General features: G+C 50.2%; 1 protein-coding gene across 1 annotated transcript; it reads right to left on the reverse strand.

The window, feature by feature from the left end:
- Nucleotides 1-927: 927 nt before the first annotated feature.
- On the reverse strand, nt 928-22,083 carry LOC128969550 (ADAMTS-like protein 2). Its single transcript, XM_054384423.1, has 19 exons — nt 21,992-22,083; nt 16,850-16,853; nt 15,245-15,387; nt 12,992-13,067; nt 12,387-12,489; nt 11,301-11,446; nt 10,215-10,338; nt 8,921-9,001; nt 8,309-8,484; nt 7,596-8,028; nt 6,630-7,050; nt 5,978-6,084; nt 5,667-5,793; nt 5,117-5,330; nt 4,334-4,489; nt 3,814-3,984; nt 1,974-2,150; nt 1,158-1,302; nt 928-1,046 (listed from the first exon to the last, which is right to left on the reverse strand). Exons 1-19 carry the CDS (start codon nt 22,081-22,083, stop codon nt 928-930), a joined length of 3,015 nt encoding a protein of 1,004 aa, XP_054240398.1.
- Nucleotides 22,084-23,592: the final 1,509 nt, after the last annotated feature.

The following is a 23,592-nucleotide window of genomic DNA, read 5'->3' on the forward strand; positions in this document are numbered from 1 at the left end:
TGATCTGTTGCCTGCTATCAAGGTGCCAAGGCTGGTAAGGCAGCACCAGAGTAGCTGGTTGGCCAAGAAGAAGGTTATCCTCATGGCCAACACAACACCCTGGGTCTGGCATGGCTAGAGAGAAGTGCATCAGTCTGAAACGGTCGGAAACACAGAAAATGCAACTGTGGGTTAGAAAGTTCTGGGGATGGTGGAGGAACAGGACACGGCAGGGATCCCAGATTTTTTCCACTTGATTCCTCCTGTTACTATTCTCTTTGTTGCTCAGCTATGTGGGTCTAAATTCAACGACAGAAATAAATGAGGACTTTGAAATACAAGAGAGAAGTGGTTTCTGTTCTTTGGCAGGCAACACAAAATGGGATTTATCTGGTGTTGCTTGAAAGTTGCGCTAGTGAAAGGATTTTCCTTCCCCACACTTACTATTCCTGCTTTTGCTCCTCTTGTGTCCCATCTCCTCCCTTGCCTCTAGCCTAGGTACATGCATCCCAAAATAACAGTTTTAGTTTAGTTCTTTATTGTGACACAGAATTTCTCAACGTGTTTTGGAAATTGCCCTTGTAGGAGAAAATTCTGCAGGGCAGACCAGAGGGATGGCTGCTGTAGTCTATGCCCTGCTGTATGCTGACCTCTGTGCCCCACCACCTCCAACTAGAGCACTTCAGAGATGATGACAGCAGGATCAGGCTTTCCCAACTCACTTCTCAGTAGCTTTCTAGGAACTGATGGTTATTTGTCTTGTGTAAAATCCTCTTGGTGGAGGCGAAGCAGTGATGACTAAGTTCTAGGAACCCTCCCTTGCTGAGCAGGCTGATCTACAGGGATTGGCGCCACAGCCAAGCCAAGCTGGGTGGCTTCAAGTGGTAAAGTCTGGCTTGAGGGGGCTCCTGCCCCTGAACTTGGAAGTGAAGTCCAGCCTGGCAGCACTCAGGGTGATTTGAGCCGACATGACCAGCAGCAAGCCTTCCTGTAGTACCAGTGAGAGCACAGCTTCACCTTCAGCACCAGCACACAGTTGGCTGTTGCTTTGTCTTCACAGTCTTCTTCTGGGGAGCAGAAGCAGCCACAGAAGGGGTTAAATAGGAGATGTGCTGTCCTAGCAGAAAGATGAACAGAGCAAAGGGCTCCCAAGGGCTCCTCTCCCTCCCAGACCTTACCTGGTGCCTCTGTGGGGCAGGGCTGGATCTGGCATGTCTGCCTGGCTTCTGGTTTGGAAGTGGGGTCGCAGCCCTGCGCCAGCACTTCCCCCTGGTAGCACTTCACCTCACGCAGTCGCACTCCAGCACCACACGTCTTGCTGCACTGTCAGGATCAAGAGAGAGGAAAGGGACTGTGAGAGGCAATTTTATTCTTTTTCTGTAGTTCCCAAGTTTTTTCTTCCAATGAGGCCTTCTGATCCCTGCTTTGGAGAGTGTTAGGAGGTTTGGGTTAAAACCCACACTGATCTCAAACTTATGCTCCCTTTTTGTTTTGGGAGGAGGAACGCCTTCCTGAGCTGGGCCTGGAGCAGGGCAAGAGAGGAGTTTGCTTTTATCTCTTTAATGCAACTCAGAATTGGTCTGGCTTTAAGTGTTGATGCTGTGACAGAAGATGGAGAAAATGGCTGCTGCAAGCCAGGCCCAGCTTCCCTTGTCCTCCCATTCCCTAAACACTCATCAGTTAAAAGGGAAAGCAGGGAAGGACAGAATATTGACTCCTGGCAGAGGAGGAGGCATGGCTGTACCCTGTATGCTTGCAGTGTCGTGCATGCTCTCGCTTGAGGTAATAATCCACATGCTTTTGGGTTTTCTCCAGCTTGTCTATGCCAGTCCCCCACCTGCTGCCTGGTCTGCAGAAAAGCAGAGCTCATGGTCGCATTCAGACCTGACAGACCCTTTGGCAGACAGGCTGCTAGAAAGCCTTGGTGCAGTTCATGCTCTACCAGACAGGGTTATGAGGCCTCCTATACCCCTTCCCACCACCCCAAACCCTACCTGAGACCAGGAAGTGGTGAACCACGTTGAACATGGCCTTCTGAAACAGGCAGCTTGTTCCTCAGGTTTCTGAGAGGCCTCACAGCGCTTCTCAGGGTACTCCCTGTACACACCATTCTCCAGGCCTGCACACAAGACAAGCCGGGTCTTCATCCCGCGCCCACAGCTGGCATCGCACTGGGAAGGAGAACAGACCAGCCAGGTAACTAACCACATTCATCAGCTGTAGAGCTACAAGTAAGGTGACACCCTGCTCAGAAACAAGGTGCTTACTGCCTGTGCTAGCACCAGTCTAAGGGAGCTGGAGCCTCACAGGTCACAGGAGCCAAGGAGATGGATTTCTTAGGAAGCAAGGACAAGAGCTGGTCATTTGTGTTCAGCCAGTAGTGGGGATGCCAAGTTCACCTTGGCTGGCTTTGAGAGCAGGTACCACAAGGGACTTGGAGTAGCCAAGCTGTTTCTGTTTTATGTGTATCTATATTCTCAAAAACCATGTAGCATATTTGTGTAGCAACCTAGATCTTGAAGTACAGACAGGATTTGTGTGAGACCAAGGGAACCAAGTTAGTGCACTGCAGGTGATTTGTGTGGACAAGCACTGCTGAGCCTAGAGCTCTATGGGCTTAGCTGGGAGGACACACTCCCTCAGGACATTCCCAAGAGAAGCAGCAGCAGCCAGGATCTTATTCTGGCTGATCCCCACAGAAGCAGCTGTCAGTTTGGTATTTCAGTGTTTTTGTCTCATTCTTTGCTCCAGCAGGACCAGCACACCTGGTCTGCACTTGCCATTAGTCATTGGATGGACTCAGAGCTGATCAGCTGAGGGAACACAGCAAAGACAAAGAAGCTGACACAGGCAAAGGTGGGGAGCTTAGTTGGTCTTTCAGAGTTCAGGTGAGTTTAGTAGCCTGGACAGGGCTGAAAAATTGCACTGCAGTATTGTGTGTGACCCACACCACAGGCCAGAGCAGAAGAGGGTTATAGGACTGCTATGAGTCTCCATGTTGAATCAGTTGGTGCTCGTTACCAGGGCTGGAGGGAGACTCAGCTGAATGTCAGCAAAATGAGAACTGAGATTTGGTTAGAGGGGAGAGGGCTTGGCTGCTTCTCTGGTTCCCTAGAAACCTTCTTCCATAGTGTTTTGTGAATCCCTGCTTTGCTCAAGACTTTAAACACAAAGCCCAAACTCCACAACTGACTCAATATGTTCTGCTGGGTATTCTGCCATTTGGATCAGCTTGTATTTTGCAAGACTGAAGTCTCTAGGCCTTGAACAACAGAAAAGGAGTAAGTAGATTGGCAGAGACCAGTTGGTTGATAGAATGGGGCATGTGGACCATGTTCACTGGACTCTAAGTCCTGGGACAAATACACACACAGTTGGGACGTGACTTCCTGGACAAAGATCTGGCTGTAGTTCAGATTTACCTCTGGCTGTTATTTATTGCAGGTGAAGCTGGTTTTATTGAGGCTTTCTCTTCAGTGGTGGGACCAAAACCTTAGGTGGGGTGAGTGCAGGTTCTGGACAAAGAGCTGTGCTGAGGTGGGAGTTAAGAGGTGAGAGAATGAGTTCCTTAGGACATTGCTGCCCTCCAATGGAGGTCACCGGGAAGGCAGCAAATGCCATAAACTTTAGGGTGGTCTATAGGGTATGGTGGGACAAGCTAGGGCATTCATTACTCCTTCCCTCTTTCTAAAAGAAGCTAGGACAAGGGTACAGCTCTATGGCTGGAGGCTGCACCATACACTCTTGCTCTGCCAAGGGAACCAGGCTCCCACCATCTCCTGTGGATATGGGGTGGGAAGGAGGGCTGAGGACACAGTCTTGCCTTAGCTTTACCTGGTCCCACTCCTGCTCCACCCAGTGCGCAGGGCAGTTCTTGTCTCCACATGGATGGACAGCCAAGGGCTTGGTGGCTGGGTCACACTGCGAGTTGGAGATCACCTTGCCCTCCAGGTTGCGACACGCGATGGAACGGCTCATGCGACCCTCACCACACGAACCTGAGCACTTGGAGGAATAAAGGGCATTTAGACACAGCAGAAAGCAGGAAGGTGGAGCGGTCAGGGACAGTGGTGCCAGGAGACCCAAGTCCAGAGCCTAGCCCTGCCACTGCGCCACTGGATCCCAAGGGTCTTTAGAGGTACACCTGTTCAGAGGCTTCCATTCTCCAGGTGCCAAGAGCTCACCTCACAGCTAATCAAAATTTCCAGCATGGAGAGGCAAAAGTACAGATGATCCTAGCTTCTGTAGCTTAGCCTCTGCCAGAAGAAAGTCAAAACAGAGCAGTGGCATGACTGACCTCCGGCTCCCTCCTGTCTGCACTAGCTGCCAGGAGCAGCAGACCCTCCAGACTCACCGGGCCCCAGTCAGAAGCGGTCCAGCGGCGGTCACAGGGTGGCCCTGTGCAGGCCTTCTCACTGCTGGGCTTCTGGGACTCGTCACAGAGGGACGCTTCCACCGAGCAGCGCACCTCCCGCTTCATCGTCCCCTGCGTGCCACAGCGGGCCGAACACTGCAAGGGGCAAAACGGGTCAGCCCCAGGCTCAGAAGCAGAGCACATGGGGAACAAGCAAAGGTGAGGGAGGCAGTTGAGCCTCACATTCCTCCTGTGGCACTAGGAAAGTGAGGAAAGGGCACCAGCAGGGACAGGATAAGGTGGGTCTGTCTGTATCTCTGCTGCTTATTGGGTCCTAGAGCTCTAATATGCTGATGCCTGGACTGCTTTTCAAAATCATTGAGCTACTAGTCCAGTTCCAGGCAGGCCGTGGAAAATCAGTCAAAGGCATTCTGACTGGGTTTTAGGTTTTCTGTATGTCCATGCTACTGTTTCCTCACTTATCCTTAGAATCATAGATACAGTCCTGGAAGAGGGAAGCAAAGCCTTCTGCTAGCAGGCAAGGCTTGTATTTGGTCAACATCCTGCTTGAGAGAAGTGACATCACAAAAAATACGTTGCAATGGCCTTTGTTAGCTGGGTAGTGCCAGAACGAGGGGGATGTGGGTAAAGGCAGTCCTTGTTTCCCCAGCATGCAGTTGGCCAGAGGCTTCCTCAGAACCCAACATTTGCCAGCCACCTTCCTCCAGGTCCCAGCTCAGTCTCAGCTGCTTACCTCTGGGAGCAAAGCTCCCTGATGCCTACCTCGGACCACTCGGACAGCTCCCACTGGGGCCCACAGGCCTTATTCTTGCAGGCTTTTCTCTCCACGGGCCTGGTCAGCCCAGCTGACTCACACAGGTCATCATAAACCGAGCTGTCAAAGCCTGGGGCCAGCATCTTCCAGCAGCGCACAGTGCGGTACTGATAGCCCTCACCACAGGTCCTGGAGCATTCACTCCACCGGCTGGTCTCCCATCTCCATGAGCAGTCCCCAAGATAAAAAGCACAAAGCAAAACCCAGGTAAGAGGGACATACAACACTGGATTGCTGGGGAGTGCCTGCATACCTGGGATTCCCTCACCCAGCCGCTGCCACTGTGAATCTGCTCATCATGTAGATGTTGATGTTAAGGAGATGCTGGTCTTAGAAGCCAACTTTGCCCTTTGCAAGCAAGTTATAGACAAGGGGATACAAGGGCATAGCTGCTTAAGTGTATCTTTCAGCCCAGAAATGGCCATATCCTTTGAGCAGAAAATTATCCTTACAAAGATACACTGTCCCCAAGGTCAACTGACATTAATTTCTGCTCACCTAGGCTGGCAGTCTCTCCCTGTGCAAAACTCGTGAGTGGGTTCTGGTCGGGTTAGGGCATCACAATATGTTTCATCCACTTCCACTCCATCGTACCGCACACACATCGCATAGGAGGTGCTGATACCTGCTGGGCAATCAAAACCCACTCTTGGTCAGGCTTCATCAGATCCAAAAGCCTCCTCTCACCATGATTAAGCTCCTGGAGTGCTCTCTGCATCTGAAACGCTACCTGCCATTTTAAAAAGCAGCAGTACTGTCTCCAGCAGCAACCAAAAAGACCTCACATGGTCACTGGAAGCCAAACCTACCTGAAGTGCACGTGGAGCTGCAGGGGGCATAAGCTGAGACTTTCCACCGATACATGTCAGCCAAGCTGATGTCATCATGGCCCACGGGGCTCACATCAAACTCATTGCTGTGGAAAAAGGAGGTGGAGCGAGCTAAAAATGAAAAAGTTGCTGCAAAATGGAGTAAAATTCCTCCTGTCTTTGAAGATGGGAAGAAACCAAATGTTTCTGCACTTCATCTCCTCCAACCTGGGCAAGATGGACCACTAACAAGCTGAGGGTAAAGCCTTGATCCATCTCCTGAATTAAATTATCAAGGCTGGGGATCATCCCCTCTGAGAAGAGGCATCATTCATATTGAGTCTTATGCATATTATGGGCTACAGACTCCTGGCCTTCTTTATAATCCCATGAGTGTTGGCCTCATAGGTCCTTCTGCACTTATTTAATGGATTCCCTAGAGGCAGGGAGACCTGAACTACATTCTAGGAGCTCCATGTCAGGCCAGTTGTGACAGTCTTTGGAGGACCCATCAAGAATCTACAGCAGCTGCCATGGGTGGATGCTGGTGACTGGGAACATCTAGGACAGCAGTGAAACTACCAGAGGATTGACCTGACCCTCCCTCCCCAGATAGCCATGCTCCTGTTCTGCTCAGGAAACGAAGTGCCACCTTTCAGTGCCAGGGGCTTGCAGAGGCTCTGGCTGGCTGATGTCCATGGTTGGGCTGGCACCTAGCAGAAGGCTCTCCACAGATGCCATCATGCTGTGGTTGGTTGCTTCCCCCTGACTCCCAGCAAATGCCTCCACCTTCAAGTCCTCCAGTGAGTTCTTACGGGCCGGTGCTTTGTGGAGGCCCTGTGGCCACTGGGCAGCTGTCTTGGTCCACAGCCCTGCTGTGGAGTTCTTCAGGGCCAGCCTGACTGCCAGGTGCTGCAGGTCCCTACAGAAGGCAGTGTTGTGAGGGTCTCGGTGGCACAGTCTCCTGAAGAGACGAAGCCCCAAGGGTGCTGCGCGGCTGTTCTCCGAGAGCTCAGATCTCCTCATGTTGTAGGGTACAGCTGTGCTGATGGAAATCTGATTGAACCTGAGAGCTGGAAGGAAAATACTAATCAGATGGCTTGTGCTTCAGGATGTAGTATTTGGCAAGGCAAAACCCATCCAGTATTTGGCCTCAAAATCACAAATTGCCACCAGGGTGCACCACAGGCCTTAACTGCCCTGACCAACCTCTTACACACTCTGCCCATTGCTCAGGACCTCCACTTAAGCTCAGGTCTGGCCTGAGCTGTGCTGCAGATGTACTTTGTCCCTGATTTGTTGTTTGGCTTTCACAGATTGACCTCAAATGACTTGTCCCCTTGCTTTTGCCTGGTGATCACTGGACTGTGGCTGCAACCTGCTGCTGTCACTGCCCTGAGAGGGCACTGCCTGAGCGGTGTCATGGCTACCTTCTCCCAGTTCCCCTTCCCTTACAGAGCCACTGGCCTCTTGCTGCTTCCCTGTCTACCTTGCTATTAATCATCTTTCCCTCTTGTCTGTTCTAATGGTGAAGCCACCTTAGATTTCAAAAGGACAAGGGCAGGATGTCCACTTCCAATGAACAAAACAGGAGAGAAAGAAAAACAAAGCAACCAACCCAACTCTGTTTCTCCACCCATTGCTGCTGCTGCTGCTTCTTCTTCTTCTTCCTCCCCTGCTGTGTTTGCATGGTAGACTTGTCTTATCTGGAAGACATATTTCTCCTTCTCTTCACCTTGTTCCCAAACCCAGTCTCGAGTCTGACTGCTGGAGTTGGTTTGGAAGAAGTGTGGGTGGCTGAAGCCTAAATCTTCATGCCCTTCTCTTAGAGGAAGCTGTTCACTGGTATCATCTGGTGACAGGGAGAGCCATGTGGCATTGAAGTCCTGGGCAGCTCTGGAGTTGGCTGGAATGCCATGGTCATGGCTGGTCTCTGGCAGGTGATGATAGAGAGGTCTGTCTACGGCAGGGGCTGCAGTTCGGAGAGGTGGTGTCCGTGGTACAGTGTAGTCATAAGTTACATGTGGCATCTTCCCATTAAAGTTATAGTACTGGAGGAAACAGGGATAGAAAACAAACCCCTTTTTATTTTAAGGATGGGTATTTCCCAGAGACCTACTCTAGCCACATCCATTTCATAATGGATATTAAGAGAAGACAGGATGCTCGTAAAGCCAGGAGGGAAGCTCCCCCAAGACAGCATCTGGCTACCTCTGCCACCTACATGTTCAGGTTTGTCTGGGAACCAGGTTAATGTTCCCTTTGTCTGAGGGAGGCTCACAATTTTGGGACAGGCAAGACAGGAAAGCCTAAAACTAGCTTGTCACATACCATGGCATTCAGAGACTGGTTAGTGGGTCCATGAGCTATGATGTACTCCAGCCCATCTGAGTTCAGGCTTGAGGGCCGTCGGTACTTGAAGACGGTGCCAGCCACCCTGAAGTTCTGGGGGTTGTCAATGGCAGAGTTGCCATTGAAGAAGAAATGCCCAGATTCATCTGCAAGTGCTTCGGAGAGAGAGAGAGAGAAAAGGGACATATGTGATGCTCTGTGCAGGACATCAGGGCTGCGCTGGCAACTGATCACAGCAAACAGCTCAGGACTGAGAAAAGCCTGATAGGAAAAGATCCACAGGCCCCCCAGCATTCCTCTCCCACATCAGGTCAGATCAGTGGTGTTCAACACCTGCTGCTTTCATTTCCATCCCCAACAGGAGCACAAATGTCTTCACAGCAGGACTGCCCAGTGTGAGCTAGGTTTCCAAATGTCCCTCCTGCTGCTGGCTGCTTGAGATGTGGTAGCTTTGGTTTAACAGAGAGATGAAGTGCCCCTGGGCTACTTTGGAGGCAATGCTCAGACAGCTCTCTCACAGTACAGAGCCCTCCTCCCACCTCCCAGGCAGCTGAGCTGGGCTCTCCACATCCATTCAACTCCTCTGCTTACCCAAGATGTTTTCTGTTTTCCTGCGTTCAATGATGAGGATGTCTGTAGCACCAGCAGGGATGTTAGTGATGAACACATAACCTGAGGAACAGAACAGGGAGTGAGAAAACCCCAAAGACAGAATTAAAAGGTCTAGGTAGAAATAGGAGCCTGTGGGACAAGTGTGTACATAGAAGGGCAGTGCGGCTCTTTCAGGGCAGGACGCTAAGTACATAAATGTCTCTTGAGCCAACCTGTGAGCTCTAACCCCAGCTCCTCTCTGACATCCCATTGCAGGTCTCTAAGGCTCAATCTGCACACTGCTAGGTTTGGAATCAGGAAGAAACTGCACAGTCTGGCTTTAGGTGTGTGGATGAATGTTCTCTCACACTCCTTCTGGCAAGAAAGCTTACCAGTGATCAGGACTGATGCTGAAGACCATAGGTCCCCTCAGCTCCTGACTCAACAGGATTTGTCTCAGGAGTAGCGTAAAAATTGACCTTTAAAGGGAGAGGAAATAAGACGGCTCTTAAAGTTGCGTGGTTTGGCAGCTTGTCTCTCCTGATAGAAATGCAGGACTTGTCTGTTCTGTAAGCTTTTATGGGAACTGGAATAGGAGGCCAAAACTGCATTTGTACTGCTAGAGGGGTTAGCACCATCACCCCTGCTCTGGAAAGAGGCCCTAGTACTTTTCTAGTCTGGTAGCTGCCGACAACGAGGCAAACTAGTGAAGCAACAACAGTGTGAGATGATGTTCCAAAACAGCCTCAAACCACAGTTAATTAATTACTAATGAGCATACCACAGTCTAATCCTTCTGTGGGTGGAGGAATGGGCCATGAGGTTGCAAGGGATGAATCTCAGCCCAGTTTCAGAGGAATTGTCCCTCAGCTGTAACTGGGAAAAGCAGGAGACTAAGTGCAGGCTGAAACAAACGCTGTGACCCTCATCATAGCAGCTTCAGTTTCAAATGAACACGTAGCACAAATAAAAGAAGATTCATCGATCTCTTCACATTATCTGAGGTGGGCAAGATGCCAAAATCAATAGGAACAAATAGATCCCCAGCTGCTTCCTATTGTAAAGAGGTGAAGGGAAACCTTACCAGCCTAATACACAGCACATCAAACCAATCTCCTCTGATGATTAAGTGGAAAGGACAAAACACAGGCATTTAAGCTGGGCTGGCACTCTTCAGCTTTTTCCACCAAGCAGCTGGGAAAACTCCTACCCACGTTCAAGCCAGTCACCCTTCATGCCAGCTGGTGGTAAGAAGTAGCAGGTGAAGTCTCTGGACTGTGGTAGCAGGGAGTACCTATCTGTGAGATTGCCTTTCGGAAGCTGCCCGAGACACGGTGGCAAGTGCTGCCGTCCCCTCCACACACCCTGCATCTGTCCATCGTCTGCGGCGAGTACAGGCTCCCATCGCACCCAACTGGCTGCAAGGAATACAAGAAGAGAGATTTTCCTGGGGCCAGCTGATCTCCATAGGTCAGGGGCTGTTCAAGTAAATGCCACCATGCTTTTTTAGTGAGGTTCTGGTGGGGGATGTAGGTTAGCTTGCAGTAATGAATCCAACAGTAGTAGAAATTCTCCTGTGTAACTTGTGACCATCTACACTGTGACCATGAAGCTGGGGCAGGGTGGTGAATGGACTGAGACTTGGGTAAGCTGTTGGGGTTCCATCTGTCTCTGTATTTAGGCCGCTCCTTCGTACTGAAATCATGACACACAACATCTCTCCAGGAGAAGTCTTTAACCAATAGAAGGCTTTAAACTGGAGCAGGATAGATTAAGGTTGGAGGTTAGGAGGAAGTTCTTTACAGTGAGATATTGGAACAGGCTTCCCAGGGATGCAGTTGAGGCCCCGTCCCTGAAGACATTCAATACCAGACTCAACGTGACCCTGGACAGCCTGATTTAGTTGGAGGTGTCTTGGCTCACTGCAGGGGGGTTGGACAAGATGACCTTTGAGGGTCCCTTACAACCCAATGTAATCTGTGAATGTTGCACCAAAGACAGGCCTTTCTGAAGTGGAAAGGCAGATCTCTAACATTCTATACATCCATCCTTGATGTGTGGGGTGAAATATCAAATGGAAGATTTTATAATTTTTTGTTTTAAATTGGATGACTTTGTAAACAAACCTGCCATTCTTGTCTTCTCTGCGCTGGGAGGAAAGTACTGTCACCCAGTGGGAACATGTGAATGTATAGAATTCCCTCTGTGTGAACCTCTTTGCTCTCCTCCAGCCCACAGGTATTCAAGAGTGACCGTAACTACCTTATGCCAGTCCTCTGTTCCAGTTTTCTGATGGGACCCCTGGCCTTGTGATGACCAGGAGGTCAACTCCTCCACTTAATGCTCCAAATTTCTGTCCTACTGCCTCCTCGAGCCTCACCTCACACTTGCCATTGATGCAGACCCCTTGATAGGTCCTGTCCTTGCAAGAAGTACCGTCCTGTGCTTGGGCCATCAGCTGCCTCTCTCCACTCCGTGTAGTGCACTGGAGATCACATGGCTTGTTGGAGATACTGGTGTAATCATCTGAAGGGACAGAGGCAGAAAGTCACTAGGCAGATCAAGGTGCTTGGAGATGAGCTGTTAGGAAAGGGGCTTTCCTCTTATCCATACTGATGGTTTGGTGTCACCTTGGGTGTTCTTGCTGCTTGAGATGAGATTACAGATTTTGTGGGAGTAAAGGGGTCATGGTCTGAAACTGTAGCTGGGAACGATGCTTAACAGAAATACTTCTTGCTGGCAAACCCTCTTCCTCAGCATACCCTCTCCCCTTTGCAGTGCCATCCCCTGAAAATCTGCATCAGCAAATCCCAGGCTACACATAAATACACAAGAGCAAGCAAGACCTGTAAGAGGGGTACCAAACGTGTGGGGTGTGGCCAACTACACTCAGCTGAGCAACTGAAGTTAGAGCTGCAGCTGTTCCTCATCCCCTTTGAAGCAAATGCAAAGAGAAAATCAGGGGTGTCCAGAAAGAGGGCAATATCTCAGGTGAGCTCAAACTGGGCCTCAAGGGACAACAGGTGAAACAAAGTCTCGCCTGTGCAGGGAAGGGATGGCCACCCTCTTCAGAACATCCCACCATGCAGTGGGAAGGTTGCTCGGTGACAGAGGCAGCCAAAAGGGTAGAAAGCACAAAGAGTGTGAACACCCAGCTCTGCCAAGATGTCTGCTGGTTAGCCAAGACAACTTAGAGAAGCCTGTCTCCTGTCTGCCCACCAGTGCTTGCTGATGTAGGATCCAAAACAGAAGCAATGGGGTGAGAGAGGAGGCCTGGCTGGGTGGAGCAGGTCTGTGAAGAGACAGGAAGTGATTTCTCCGAAACAGGGAGCATAGGGAAGCACTTCCAGACCACCCAGGAGCATCTATCACTTGTCCCCTGGGATCTGTCCCTTCTCCTGTGTCTGAGAAGGTCCTGTGGGTGTTCTCTCACCCTAACCCTTTGCATGAAGCTGTGAAAACCCACCTGGATAGAGGGGCATCCAATGGTAGTAGTGCTTCCCAAAGGCTTTGGCATTGAAACTGGAACACTGCTGCTGTTTGAAGCTTGCTGTGTTGGCAGGGCAGGGCTATGGAGGGAAATAAATGTTATCAACAGCTCCCTATGTCACAGCCATGGTTGTTGTGACAGTTGTTTGTCTCTGCTGCATCCTTGGAGGATGAAAATGCCCTGGCAACCCTGGAAGGAATCAGTAATGGACTCTGAAGTGCCATAATACAGACAGAAAGGCCAGGCTGCCATCGCCAAGGGTACCTCAGACAGATGTATTTAACAGTCTTGCAAAAATTAATTCCAGGGAAAAGCTTACTGGAAAAATGTCATCCCTCCCCTCAGCCCCACAAAAATAGGTGTTTATATCCTTTTCCCCCACACTCCCATCCCAGAGCTCAGAGAACATCTCCTGTGTCTTCAAATGTACACTCCAGCAGTGGATCATATCCTTTGTCTGCACTCCTCTGATGAATCAGTCACACCCCTGAGTGCTGGTGCTCTTACAGCTCCACGTGTGACCTCCACCCATGTCCCATACGCCCCACTGAGGATCAGTCAGTACTGGAAGTGGTTCTCACCTGCTGCTGGCACAGCTGGTAATGCTTGGCTTGACCAGCGCACATGGTGCTGTTTGTTCCCTGGGGTGTCTGAAGCCTGCAAAGCAGAAACAAAATAAGCTGGAGGTCCTTGAAGGTCTAAGGTATTGAGGATGACAGGGAAGTCAGGGCTGATTTAAGGGGGAGAAGCAAGGCAGGCGTTTTATCAGAGCATTCTGGATCCAGACTATCCAACATCTCTGAAACACGTTTTAGGTGGGTTTAGGTGGACTGTGATTTTAGGCTACTCTCATTTTGGGGAAGGTTGATCAGACAAGGAGCAATTGGAATATTACCCACCCCTGTGTCCTTTCATTTCTGAGCTCCAAAAGGCCAATAGATCCTGATGATCCATCACTCCCATGGCAGTGCCCAGAATCTGTAGTGACCAGGGGAGCTGATTTCAGGATTCATTGTGAAGCAGGCAGAGAGACAGTACCTCTCCTGGGGACTGGCTACCTTCTAAAGTTAGCAGGAAAGGCTTGGTGCAGGTGATGGACCAAAACCTCAGGAATTTCTCAGCTCTTGATGCTTTAGCTCTGGTTGGCAGGAGTTATCCAGGGAATGGAACTGGGAAGATGTAGGGAGAATGGCTGAGACTACAGATTAAGGCACTGTGGTTTGTGTGATGAACAGCAGCGGACAATGTGCTAACAGTATTGTGAACTTAGGATGCGTTTGGGATGTGTAATGAAGAACTCTGTAGGCATATTCAAGCTGGACTGGCTAGAGGTACTGCAGCTGTCCTGCCAGACCAATGCTTTACATGATGTTAGCAAAGCCTGAACTTGTACTTAAAACTGCTTAAGGGATGGCTCAAAAACTGCCATCCCTTCGAGCTGAAGCAGAAGCTTTCTGCAGACTCAGGCAGAGACTGTTTCGTGGCCATACCTGCCTCACTCTTAAGGAGTTCTCCTTAAAGCTGCAGAAGCTTTTTGGCTAGGTTTTATGTTGGGCTTTTTTTTTTTTTTAATTCAGACTTGATCCCTGAAGTAAAATACCACAGCAAAGCTCTCCTCTCCCCAACTGCAGAGTCAAGGACAGAGCAGATCCCAAATGGAGAAAAAAAAATCTCTCTTCTGGCAGCATGCAAAGGGCAGAAGAACTGCCAGAAGAGAGCTTGCTGGCTTTGCAGGGCGTGGAACAGCCCCAAGATCTCTTCTACCCTCTGTTTCCCATTGCTCTTCCATGATGTCCATGGTGTGCTGGGGAGGACAAGCAGCAGCAGGGACTGGCAAGCTCAGTAGTGAGGAGGCTGCATCCAGACGAAGGTGCCACAGCATATCAGGACCCTCGTTGTGCTGCCAACCAGCCTATGCAAAAGAAGTTTTCTGCTGCAGGAAGGAGAGCAGGTTAAGGGCTGTAGCTTGAGCTTCCTGTCCTCAGGAGTGTATTCATGCAGAAGGCAAAGGGCTGAGTGTGGAGCATGCAGCCCCCGTAGGCTTGCTGTGCTGCAGCATGCTGGCTCTTATTAGCATCTCAGGAGCCTGGAGTAACAGGTTAGTAAGGGGCTGGAGGAGGAGGGCTTGGTGGCAAGGTGGGCTGGAAGAGACAGCAGTTCAGGCAGCTGAAGTTCCCCAGCTCTCCCCACTCCCACAAACCCAGTCCAACTGATAGCAGGACTGTAGGTGGTGTAGGGAACAGCCAGATAAACGACAGAAGGGGAAAAAAAACTTACAAGCTCTGCAGGGAATAAAGAAGGGAAATTGCTCAGATGTGGCTGAACTGGCTGCTGCCAGGAGTAAATCAAGTCCCCATAAGGTGTCTGGGAATATGTCCCCACATCCTGAGCACATGAAGTGGCTACAAATCAGGGTTAGGTTGGTCAGAGCAGCCATCATAAATGAGGGTTTGCAAAGGAAAGATCCTTGATGAACAGAGACAGCTTTCTCCAGCCCACAACACTGTCATCTTCAAGTCTTCCTCGGACCCCAAGAGGGCACCAATCCCATGCTCCCACTCAGATGAGCCAGGCTGAGTGAGTGACATGTTCAGTGGGCCTGTCTGTAGCATACTGTGCCCCACTGTAGCATACTTCTTCCTCATCAGCCCTCCCAACACTGCCTGCTCACCGCCTACCACACAGGCAACAGCCACCTTCCTTTCTGAGAGACCACAGAAGAGGGAATGGCCAATCCTGCAAACCCAGGACCCCAAAAGCACAGGTTGGGGGCACCCCATTTCTCCTCTGCCCCTTAAGACCTGGGAAAGGGCTCAGGCTGGGACACAACTCACCTCTGTCGCAAGCAGTGCCTCTCCTGGGACATCACACCTCCCCCGCAGGACCGGGAGCAGGTGGACCAGGAGCTCCACTCTCCCCACCACTTGGTGACTTCTTCATCCCAGGGGCCAGCTCCATCTGCTGCCTCACTACTGTCCTGACAGAAACAGAGGATGGTTAGCTGGAGAAACTGGGTCCTCACCACTCTGGGCACAAAAGGGCCTTCCAAAGGCAGTTCCCCTAGGGACCCCACATCACCTGGAAGCTTTCTACATGGCCAGCACTGGGACAACCACGGCAGGATCAGGCCATTGTGGGACCACACCAGTCTCACTTGTCTCAAAATTCAAATTTCCCTCCCAGACTGAGTTATGCATGGGAAATGGGATACTTCAGGCACCTCATGACACAATGTAGAGAAGGGCTGTTGGGCTGGATGTGTGTGATAGTAATGTCAGCTGCAGCCTGACCCCACAGCATCACTCTCAGCCCCAATTAGACAGAACAGCAGATCAGGGCTCACGCTGCTTGCCTGGGCCTGACACGTGGTCAGGTGAGCAGAGGAAGAGCTGCAGTGTTTGGCCTGCCTGAAGGGAAGCTGGGGGTACACATATGTCACTCCCTGGAGCTGCATTTTTCACAAATAAACTTCTCTTTATGACTAAATCAGCTCAGGTCCAAGCTCCTCACCCTCCAACCCTCACTAAAGTCCTTTTCAAGAGTGCTTAAGAACCAGAGCCTCCTGCAGTTGCTGCTGTCCTCTCTCTCCATGTACCCCATTACACTCAGAAGATGATTGCTCCCTCTCCCAGCATGCCTGAGCCTTTAAATTTGGCAAACCTGAGCTTGTTTGGCCCCATGGTGGTCATTGCAGCAGACTGCTGTTGGCTGTGCCTCCACAATTCCCAGCAGGTAAGAGATTCTGTGTTTTAGCTGTTTGGTTTTTGGTTTTTTTTTTTCTTCCTTGCACTATTTGCCTGTTTAGTGTCTATTGGCCTAAAAGCTCCCAGGGACTTTGGCAAACCAGCCCCGGCAGGAACTAATTCACTGTTTACTGAAATACAGCTGTGAGGAGTGTTAAATACAGCAATGAGTTGAAGTGGGACAGGGACTGGAAGGGATTTATCCAGCTGAAAATGCTGAGTGCTTCAGGATTAGTAGAAGAAAATGAGTAATTTGTGTGTGTGTGTGTGAAGTTCTGTTAAAGCAAGGGCTCAGGGAAGTAGTCTCAGTGCTACTATTAAGAAAACAAGCTGGTTTGTGGCATTGGCTGATAGCCCTGTTGCAAAGAACCAGTCTGCAAAGCACAACTGGTGGCTGTGAGAGAAAACTCAGCAGGGTTTGCTTATCACTAAATGTGCTCTGCTCACTGTTTTGGTTGACTGTCTCTTGGCTTTATGCTCTTTGGTGGTGTAATAAAGCCTAAGCATTCTTCATCTTGTAGTGTAATTCCTGTCTGAGAACTTGCTGTTTCTACAGTGTCTGCCAACAGAACCTCTTCTGGGCAGAGGAAATGCAGCTGGTTTTGTGCAAATGTTTTCCCATTGTAACTTGGTGTGGCTGAAATGCACAGAGTGCCCCTTCTTGGTGGTAGACAGACCATGTTGACAGTAACCTACTTTGCTGGGGGGAAAAAAACAATATCATGTTACCTGATGCTTTAGTATCTAGTGATTGCAGTAGCTGATTTCAAAAACCAACACACTGAAACTCTGTTGTACTTAGATGCTCTGACTGGAGTTGACTTGCCTGACAGGGACCAAATGTTGTGAGTTGCTCATGAGAAAAATTAAGTTTAAAAGAAACAGGAATGCTGTCAAAAATACCTTTTTCTCTTCTTCTAAATGATCTTCTCAATTTCTTTCCTGTGACAATTTTTGCCTGACTCTCTATTATCAGACTGTAAATGGAAACGCTGACTATGTAGCTTCCACATTTACAAAGGAAAGAAATCAAAGTTCTCTTATTCTAAGGTATTTTTAGCTAAATATATTTCCCTGACCCCTAATATACTCCTCTATGATAAGCATCTCAAGGCCTGTGGAAGCAGGGGAGTATTTCACAACTGTTGGGAAGGAGAGTACCAATGATTCATCTGGTGTCTCTGCAGAGAGCTCAGCATAGGTCAGACTTTCCCATAGCTGGGGTAATAACCAAAGCTGGTGTCTTACCACTTCACTGAGTAGCTGCATGGACTGCCTGGAGGGAAGGCATGTGGGCCAAAAGCTGTAATATTTACAGAGCTTTTTCCCAAGAGGAAATAAAAATCTCTAGCTGTAACCCACAAGACAGTCCTGCTCCAGTAATCTTAGAGTTCAAACAGATGAGATGGGACAGAAGGGAAACAGACAAAGGAAAGTGAAATAGCCTGTTCTACTGCCCTATCCCTAGGTATGAAAAACCCTCTTGTGTGTTTGGGGCAGTAGAAAGCTTCAGGCTCTTTTTCAGGGTTATTGCTCTTGGGTGTTCTGCCTGCATGCAGGGAGACTTGGCATTGTGGTGGCAGAGCTGAGGTTTGGGGAAGACCAGCACCTCTGCCTTTGTGCACCTCATTCTTTCAGCAAGGAAAGAAAATGTTTCTTTCTGTGCTGTGACTTTCAGGAATGAAAGGAGGCCGAACGAAGACTTATTGAAGGATGCTAGTCAAAGAGGCTTTTTTAATATGTAATAAAATATGCTCTGCTGTGCCCATAAGCCCTGTTCCTGCTTCCTCTCCGCACTGGAGGAATCAATCACTTTAAGTAGATTGATTTGGCTCTCAGGTTCTCCATGACCAAGCTCCCTTGCCAGACCTTGCCTAGGAGCATTTATTTCCTTGTGTAAGCAAGGACGATGCTGAGCTGTCCCCTTTGGTCAGTGAAGACTTCAGCATGGTGACGTGGAGGGGGAGCTTCAGGTACTTAGAGTTGGGGCAGCTTGTTCCAATCTGTACTGAATTTATTACGTTGTCAGAAATAAATCTGCATTAACCATGACACACAAATAGCTCTTGTTTTTAATTAGAAATACTTGCATTTTCCAAATTTCCAGATAATAAATGAAGGACTGTGGGACAGACTCCAGATTAGATTAGCTCCTAGCTTTAGTTTCTCAAGCCCCTCTGCAAATCCCAAGAGTTGCCTTCTGTCTGGGTGAATCCCTCCCCCCGTCGTATCCTTGCAGAAGGAGAAATCAAAGGGGTTTTACATGTCTTTTGCACTCTTCTAGCTATAGGAGATGCTGGAGGTGCTCTAACTTGCACTCTGCTACAGGGTCACAGAAACAGACAGGCTAGAAATAGTGGAGCAGGAGATACACATAGGTTCAGGCTTTATAAGGCTGGCTCTCCCTGGGTTTGGGTGAGCGTTCTGCCTAAAGGAGGCAAAAGGTTCTGTCAGATTTCTTTAGGTGATGAAGAAAATCAGGCCTAAAATCTACATCCGTAGAAAAGACAGACCATATTCCAGTTCAGCCAGGTGCTCTCTGCAGGAATTTCCCCTGAGGCATTTGTGGCTTGGCACAGGGTGATTATACAGCTGCAGTTCTTCCTCTCTGAGGCTAACCAAGTTATTTCTGTGCTCTGGACCTATCCTGCAGGACCTGTAACAGAATAGGTGAGGGCTGCCCTCCTCTCCCCTTTTTTGGGGGGGACCAGAGCTCTAAACCTCAACCTGCAGGGAAATTTTCCAGGGTAAAAGGTCTGTCTCCAGATTTGCCAGTATCAAAGACAGAAAGATCACTCCTTAATCCAGCATTGCTGAAAGCTTTTTCTGTCTAACCAAAGACTCAGCAGCTGCTTCCCCTCTTCTACCCCCTGCCAAACAAAGGCTGTCACAAAATAAATGCTTCAGCCCTGCAAAGAAGAGTGGGCCTGGCCTGACATCCTATCGGATTTCCAGGCGGTCTTTCTGAAGAGCTGAAAGGGGTAAAATAAATCCTCTGCTGACTCTCTGTCATGCTCTGGATCTGCTCTGAGCTACACTGGGTTTCCCAGAAACCTGGGAATAACTGCAATTACCGTGTCGGTGGCCTAGTCCCCTGTGTTGCTTATTGTTGTGCCTAATCTTGAGATTCATTAGAGCCTGGGTCCTGGAAAAAAGCTGTCTGGGAAGAGAGACCACAAACATGCCTGTCTAGCTCCCTTAATAGAGGAGCTTGGTGGGGAGGGCTCTCCATTGCAGCCGGGCATGCCTTAAGGGCTGGCCCACCACTGAAGGGCACAGTAGCTGTCGTAAACTGTTCAGCTCAACTCTGTCTGAGCTTGTAAGACTACTAGAAACAGCTGCTGAAAATGAAACAAATTCTTCACAGACCTTTTCTGAAGCCATTAATGGCATGTTCTCTACCCAAAATTTCCACGATCCTTTTACTTAAGGGCTTCTTTCTACAGCAAACCACACTACTTACTGAAATACTAAGTGGCTTCAGATGTCTTAAAGCCTGGAATTGATGTCAGATTATTATCTGGAAATGAATGACCTCTGGTTTGGGTTCCCTGTGTCATTCTCTGACTAAAACTGTGGTGACAGACTCTACCAGAGTCCTGAAAAAAACCCACACAATAGCATTTGCAATTTTCCCCTGATGTTTTACAAAAGAACTGGTGTTTGTGTAAAGCTGTTTCTCATCCTGTCATTGTTTTGTCCTGTTTGGGTAGACTAGATAGTTTGTATGAGAGATTCAATGCTGGAAGCAGACACAAAACCAAATTTTCCTTAGAAAAGCTGAAACAAGATGTTTGAGAAGTTTTCCATGAGGGGAAGGTATCCTGAGGTAAAATGAGCAATGCAGAATAATTTTTACAGCATCAGGGAGAATGCTCATCTGGTAGCTTGCTGATGATGTGATACTGCAGCAGTGAAGTAACAGAAATCTGGACATATAACAAGGTGCAGACGAGAAACAATTTAGAAAACCAGTGAACAGAAGCCAGTGGAGAGCTATTGAGTACTCTTCATAACCCTGCCGAGACAGAAAGTTCACAGTCAAGTGTTGCACATCATGAGAAAATAGTTGATCTAAATCAGCTAGGTTCTTTCCTTCATGTGGGAGAACGCTCTTATTCTGGGGCAAGCCGGCAGACAGGATGGAAAGCTGTGAAGAGAGGAGTAACAGGCGGTGTGCATGACAGGCATCTCCATCCTCAGGATTTTCAGAGGCACTGAATGCAGTCAGCCCCACCTGGGAAGGAATTTGCTTTCCCTGTCTATGGATACTCGTTGCATAATCAATATTGTATATAGAAAACAGGACAACAAAGACGAACTGCAGGTTAATTCCCTAATAACCATTTCATTCACTGTCTTGCACCAGAGATACCAAACAATACCAGCAACCACATCTGCCAGGCCACCTTGCACCACCTTGCACCGTGATCAGAGATTCTGTTGAGATGTTCTGGAGTAAGGCAGTCCTTACAGCAGTGAGTGTGTGCTGTCCTGGGGAAGGCTGAGCAGTCCTCCTCCCAGCCCCAGATGCCCTCCTTTTACATGCTGTACAAACACAGCTGCTGGGGACACAGAGAACCATGATCAGTGAAGGCTTGTGTACACATGTTGATGGAGGAGTCCATCCAGGTCAGTCCTAAATGAAGGAACTTCACATCTGTTTAGCTTGACCCCACTTGCTCTGCCTGGAACTTCTCTCACACTTAGCCCCACAGTTAAGAGGTAAACAGAACAGTCAGTGGATGTATGGGAAGGAAAAAACAAAGCAGAACTAAGATACCTGAGCTTTAAAATTAAGACAACTCCAGAACAGGAGATTCTGCTGCTCCTCAGCTCTGGGTTATCTGCAACAATGCTGTGGTGTCTGGTCTTCTCTGTTTAACATAGCTCATACGAGATTGCCTCACCCCAGCCATGGAGTCAGGGATGCGGGGGTGGAAAACACAACCCAAACCCCTCTTCCTTTAAGCAGAGCAGAATCCCTTTAGCAGTAGAGAAATCCGGTCGGGTTCCCTTTGGGGAAATGGGAGTGCCAAGCCACAATGCTCGCAGTGACCCGTGAAGGCAGGGGCACAGCCAGCTCCTGGTGAAGCTGGGATTTCTGCCTCCCTTGCCACAATAATGGGGGCAGCCCTCCTACTCCAGGCCACGGGTAGGAGAAGGGGACTGGCAGAGGTACTGCTATGAAACAAGTGCCACGAGGAGGACCAAGTTGAGGAGGTCCTTTGTGGAAGACAGCAGAGATGAGGGGAGTGTGGGGCTTCGATGCCCAGATGTGTGCCCCACAGAGGAGAAAGCAACTGTTTAAACCCATACCTGGGTGGGAGGGAGGGGGAAGAGGAAAATCTTAATTGTTTTCAGCCCTAAACTGGAGTCAGCTCTCTGCTAGGGATGAACGTGGGGGACAGCCTCGGGCAAAACCCCAGCGAGGGAAAGGCTCTGCTCCCCCTTGGTCCTTCTGGAGATTCTGGGAAGCCTCCTCAGGCGTCCTCACTCCCCTCTTGACCTTCCGTTAGTGACAGGGGAGTAGGCAAAGTGCCTGCTCTTCGGGGTGAATGTGGGGGAGACATGGCAAAACTCCCCTTCTCCAGCACTTCAAGACCGAGGGAGGGCAGCGCGGGGACCCCCACGTCCAGGCCATCACCAGTGAGGGGCCGCCGCCCCCCTGAGGCGCCTGCCTGCTCCCTGCCCCTGTCCGGCGCACGCAGGCCCAGGGCTTGCGGCCCCGGTAGCTCGAAGCGCCCCTCCTGGCCCCCGACCCGTCGCGGCTCCCTGAGGTGAGGGAGGGAAAGCGCAAAGAGAGCGAGGGGGGAGGCTCCGCTGCCGCGGGTCCACCCGCCGCCGCTTACCTTAGCGCCGAGGGGGGCAGCGGCGGCGCTGAAGAGAAGGAGGAGGATGAGGCGGCGGCGGAGAGCGGCGGCGGCCATGCCGCGCTGCTGCAGCCGCCGCGGAGGAGGCGGCGAGGCGGCCCACCAGCGGCGGGAGCAGGAGCAGCCGCCGCCGCCGCCGCCGGAGCTCGGGCCGGCATGGCTGAGGGACTTAATGACTTTACAACCTGCCGGGGAGCGGGCGGCGACCCGCGGCGCGACCGCTCGGCGGGGGATGGGGCTGGGCTGGGCTGGGCAGGGGGGGCCGGGCGTTCCGCAGGCCCCGCCGCCCCAGGGCTCGGTCCCACAGTCCGCCTGCGAGCTGTACCGCCTCGGCGCCGGGAGTTTGTCTCGCTGCTTTATGGCGTTCCTTGGCTGCGTCCCGGGGCAGCGGTGTGGTACCGAGGCACCCGGGCTGCCCCACGCCGGGCCCTCGCTCCCCAGCGCTCCCCTCTGTTCGTTTCCTCCTGTACAAAACCCATCTGCTACCTGATTCATCCTTCCCGAGCTTTCTGGGCAAGTTCGTTGTTTGTACGTCCGTTTTGGCTGCCCTGGAGGGCAGATCTCCATCCTGGGACGTGACGGTGAATCGTAGACTGGTTTAGGTTGGAAGGGACCTTTGAAGGCCATCTACTCCAACCCCCCTGCAGTGAGCAAGGACATCTGCAACTAGAACAGGTTGCTCAGAGCCTGGTCCAACCTGACCTGGAATGGTTCCAGGGATGGGGCATCTTAACGCCTCTCTGAGCAACCTGGGCAAGTGTCTCACCACTCTGTGTAAAAAATGTCTTCCTTTCATCTAGTCAGAATCTTCCTCTTAGTTTAAAACCGTCAACCCTTGCCCAGTCACAACTGGCCCTGCTAAGAAAGGTCTGTCCCCATCTTTCTTATGGGTCCTTTTAAGTAATGAAAGGCCACAGTAAGGTGTCCTCAGAGCCTTCTCCAAGCTGAACAACCCCAAACTGTCTCAGTCTCTCTCAGGGTGGAAGGGAAACATCACCCAGGACATGGAGAACTGCTGTTCCTGACATGGTCAATGAATCATGGCCCCATGGTGAGCCAGCCTGTTGACCTGGTCCATACTTAAGAGAGGATATAGTTGCTTAGATGCCCAATTCTCAGCCATAGTTTATTTAATTACATACCAAAGTTCAGCTTAACTCTCATATGAAAATTGCTCTCCTCCAAGTCAGTTTGTGCCTCTTATGTGTATTCAGTAACTGCAAAAAGCACAGTGAAAAATCAGGCAGCTTGAACCTATTCACAGCAGTCTGCTTTCTGCCTGAGGTCTTCTGAGAGAATGCAATGTCACCTCAGAAGCCCCCATAAGCTCTCTGGGTCCTTCCAGGCTGGAGAAATCTGTTGGTCCCTGTCTGCAGGTGCTGCTTTCAGGCTGATACACTGAGATAGTCAACTGTGAAACTTTGAAAGGGCTGAATTTGTTTCCTGGTACCTTCTTCTCTCATGTTTGGATCTCCTCCTGCTGTGCTTTGTGATCAGAAGGTGACTCTTGGCAAGAAGCTGTGAGTCTCAGTGCTGGCACATCTAGGCCCTCCCAGGCCCTGGCTG

Source organism: Indicator indicator, chromosome 10 (genome assembly GCF_027791375.1).
Source record: "Indicator indicator isolate 239-I01 chromosome 10, UM_Iind_1.1, whole genome shotgun sequence".
Taxonomy (NCBI): domain Eukaryota; kingdom Metazoa; phylum Chordata; class Aves; order Piciformes; family Indicatoridae; genus Indicator; species Indicator indicator.

Excerpts from the sequence above, each read along its gene's own strand:
- LOC128969550 (XM_054384423.1), bottom strand. The coding sequence starts at position 22,083 with ATGGCCGCCGCCGCTCTCCGCCGCCGCCTCATCCTCCTCCTTCTCTTC. Across the intron at positions 12,490-12,991 it reads ACCAGCTGTGCCAGCAGCAG|CCCTGCCCTGCCAACACAGC; the intron begins GTGAGAACCACT and ends TTCCCTCCATAG. Across the intron at positions 8,029-8,308 it reads ACCAGTCTCTGAATGCCATG|TACTATAACTTTAATGGGAA; the intron begins GTATGTGACAAG and ends TGTTTCCTCCAG.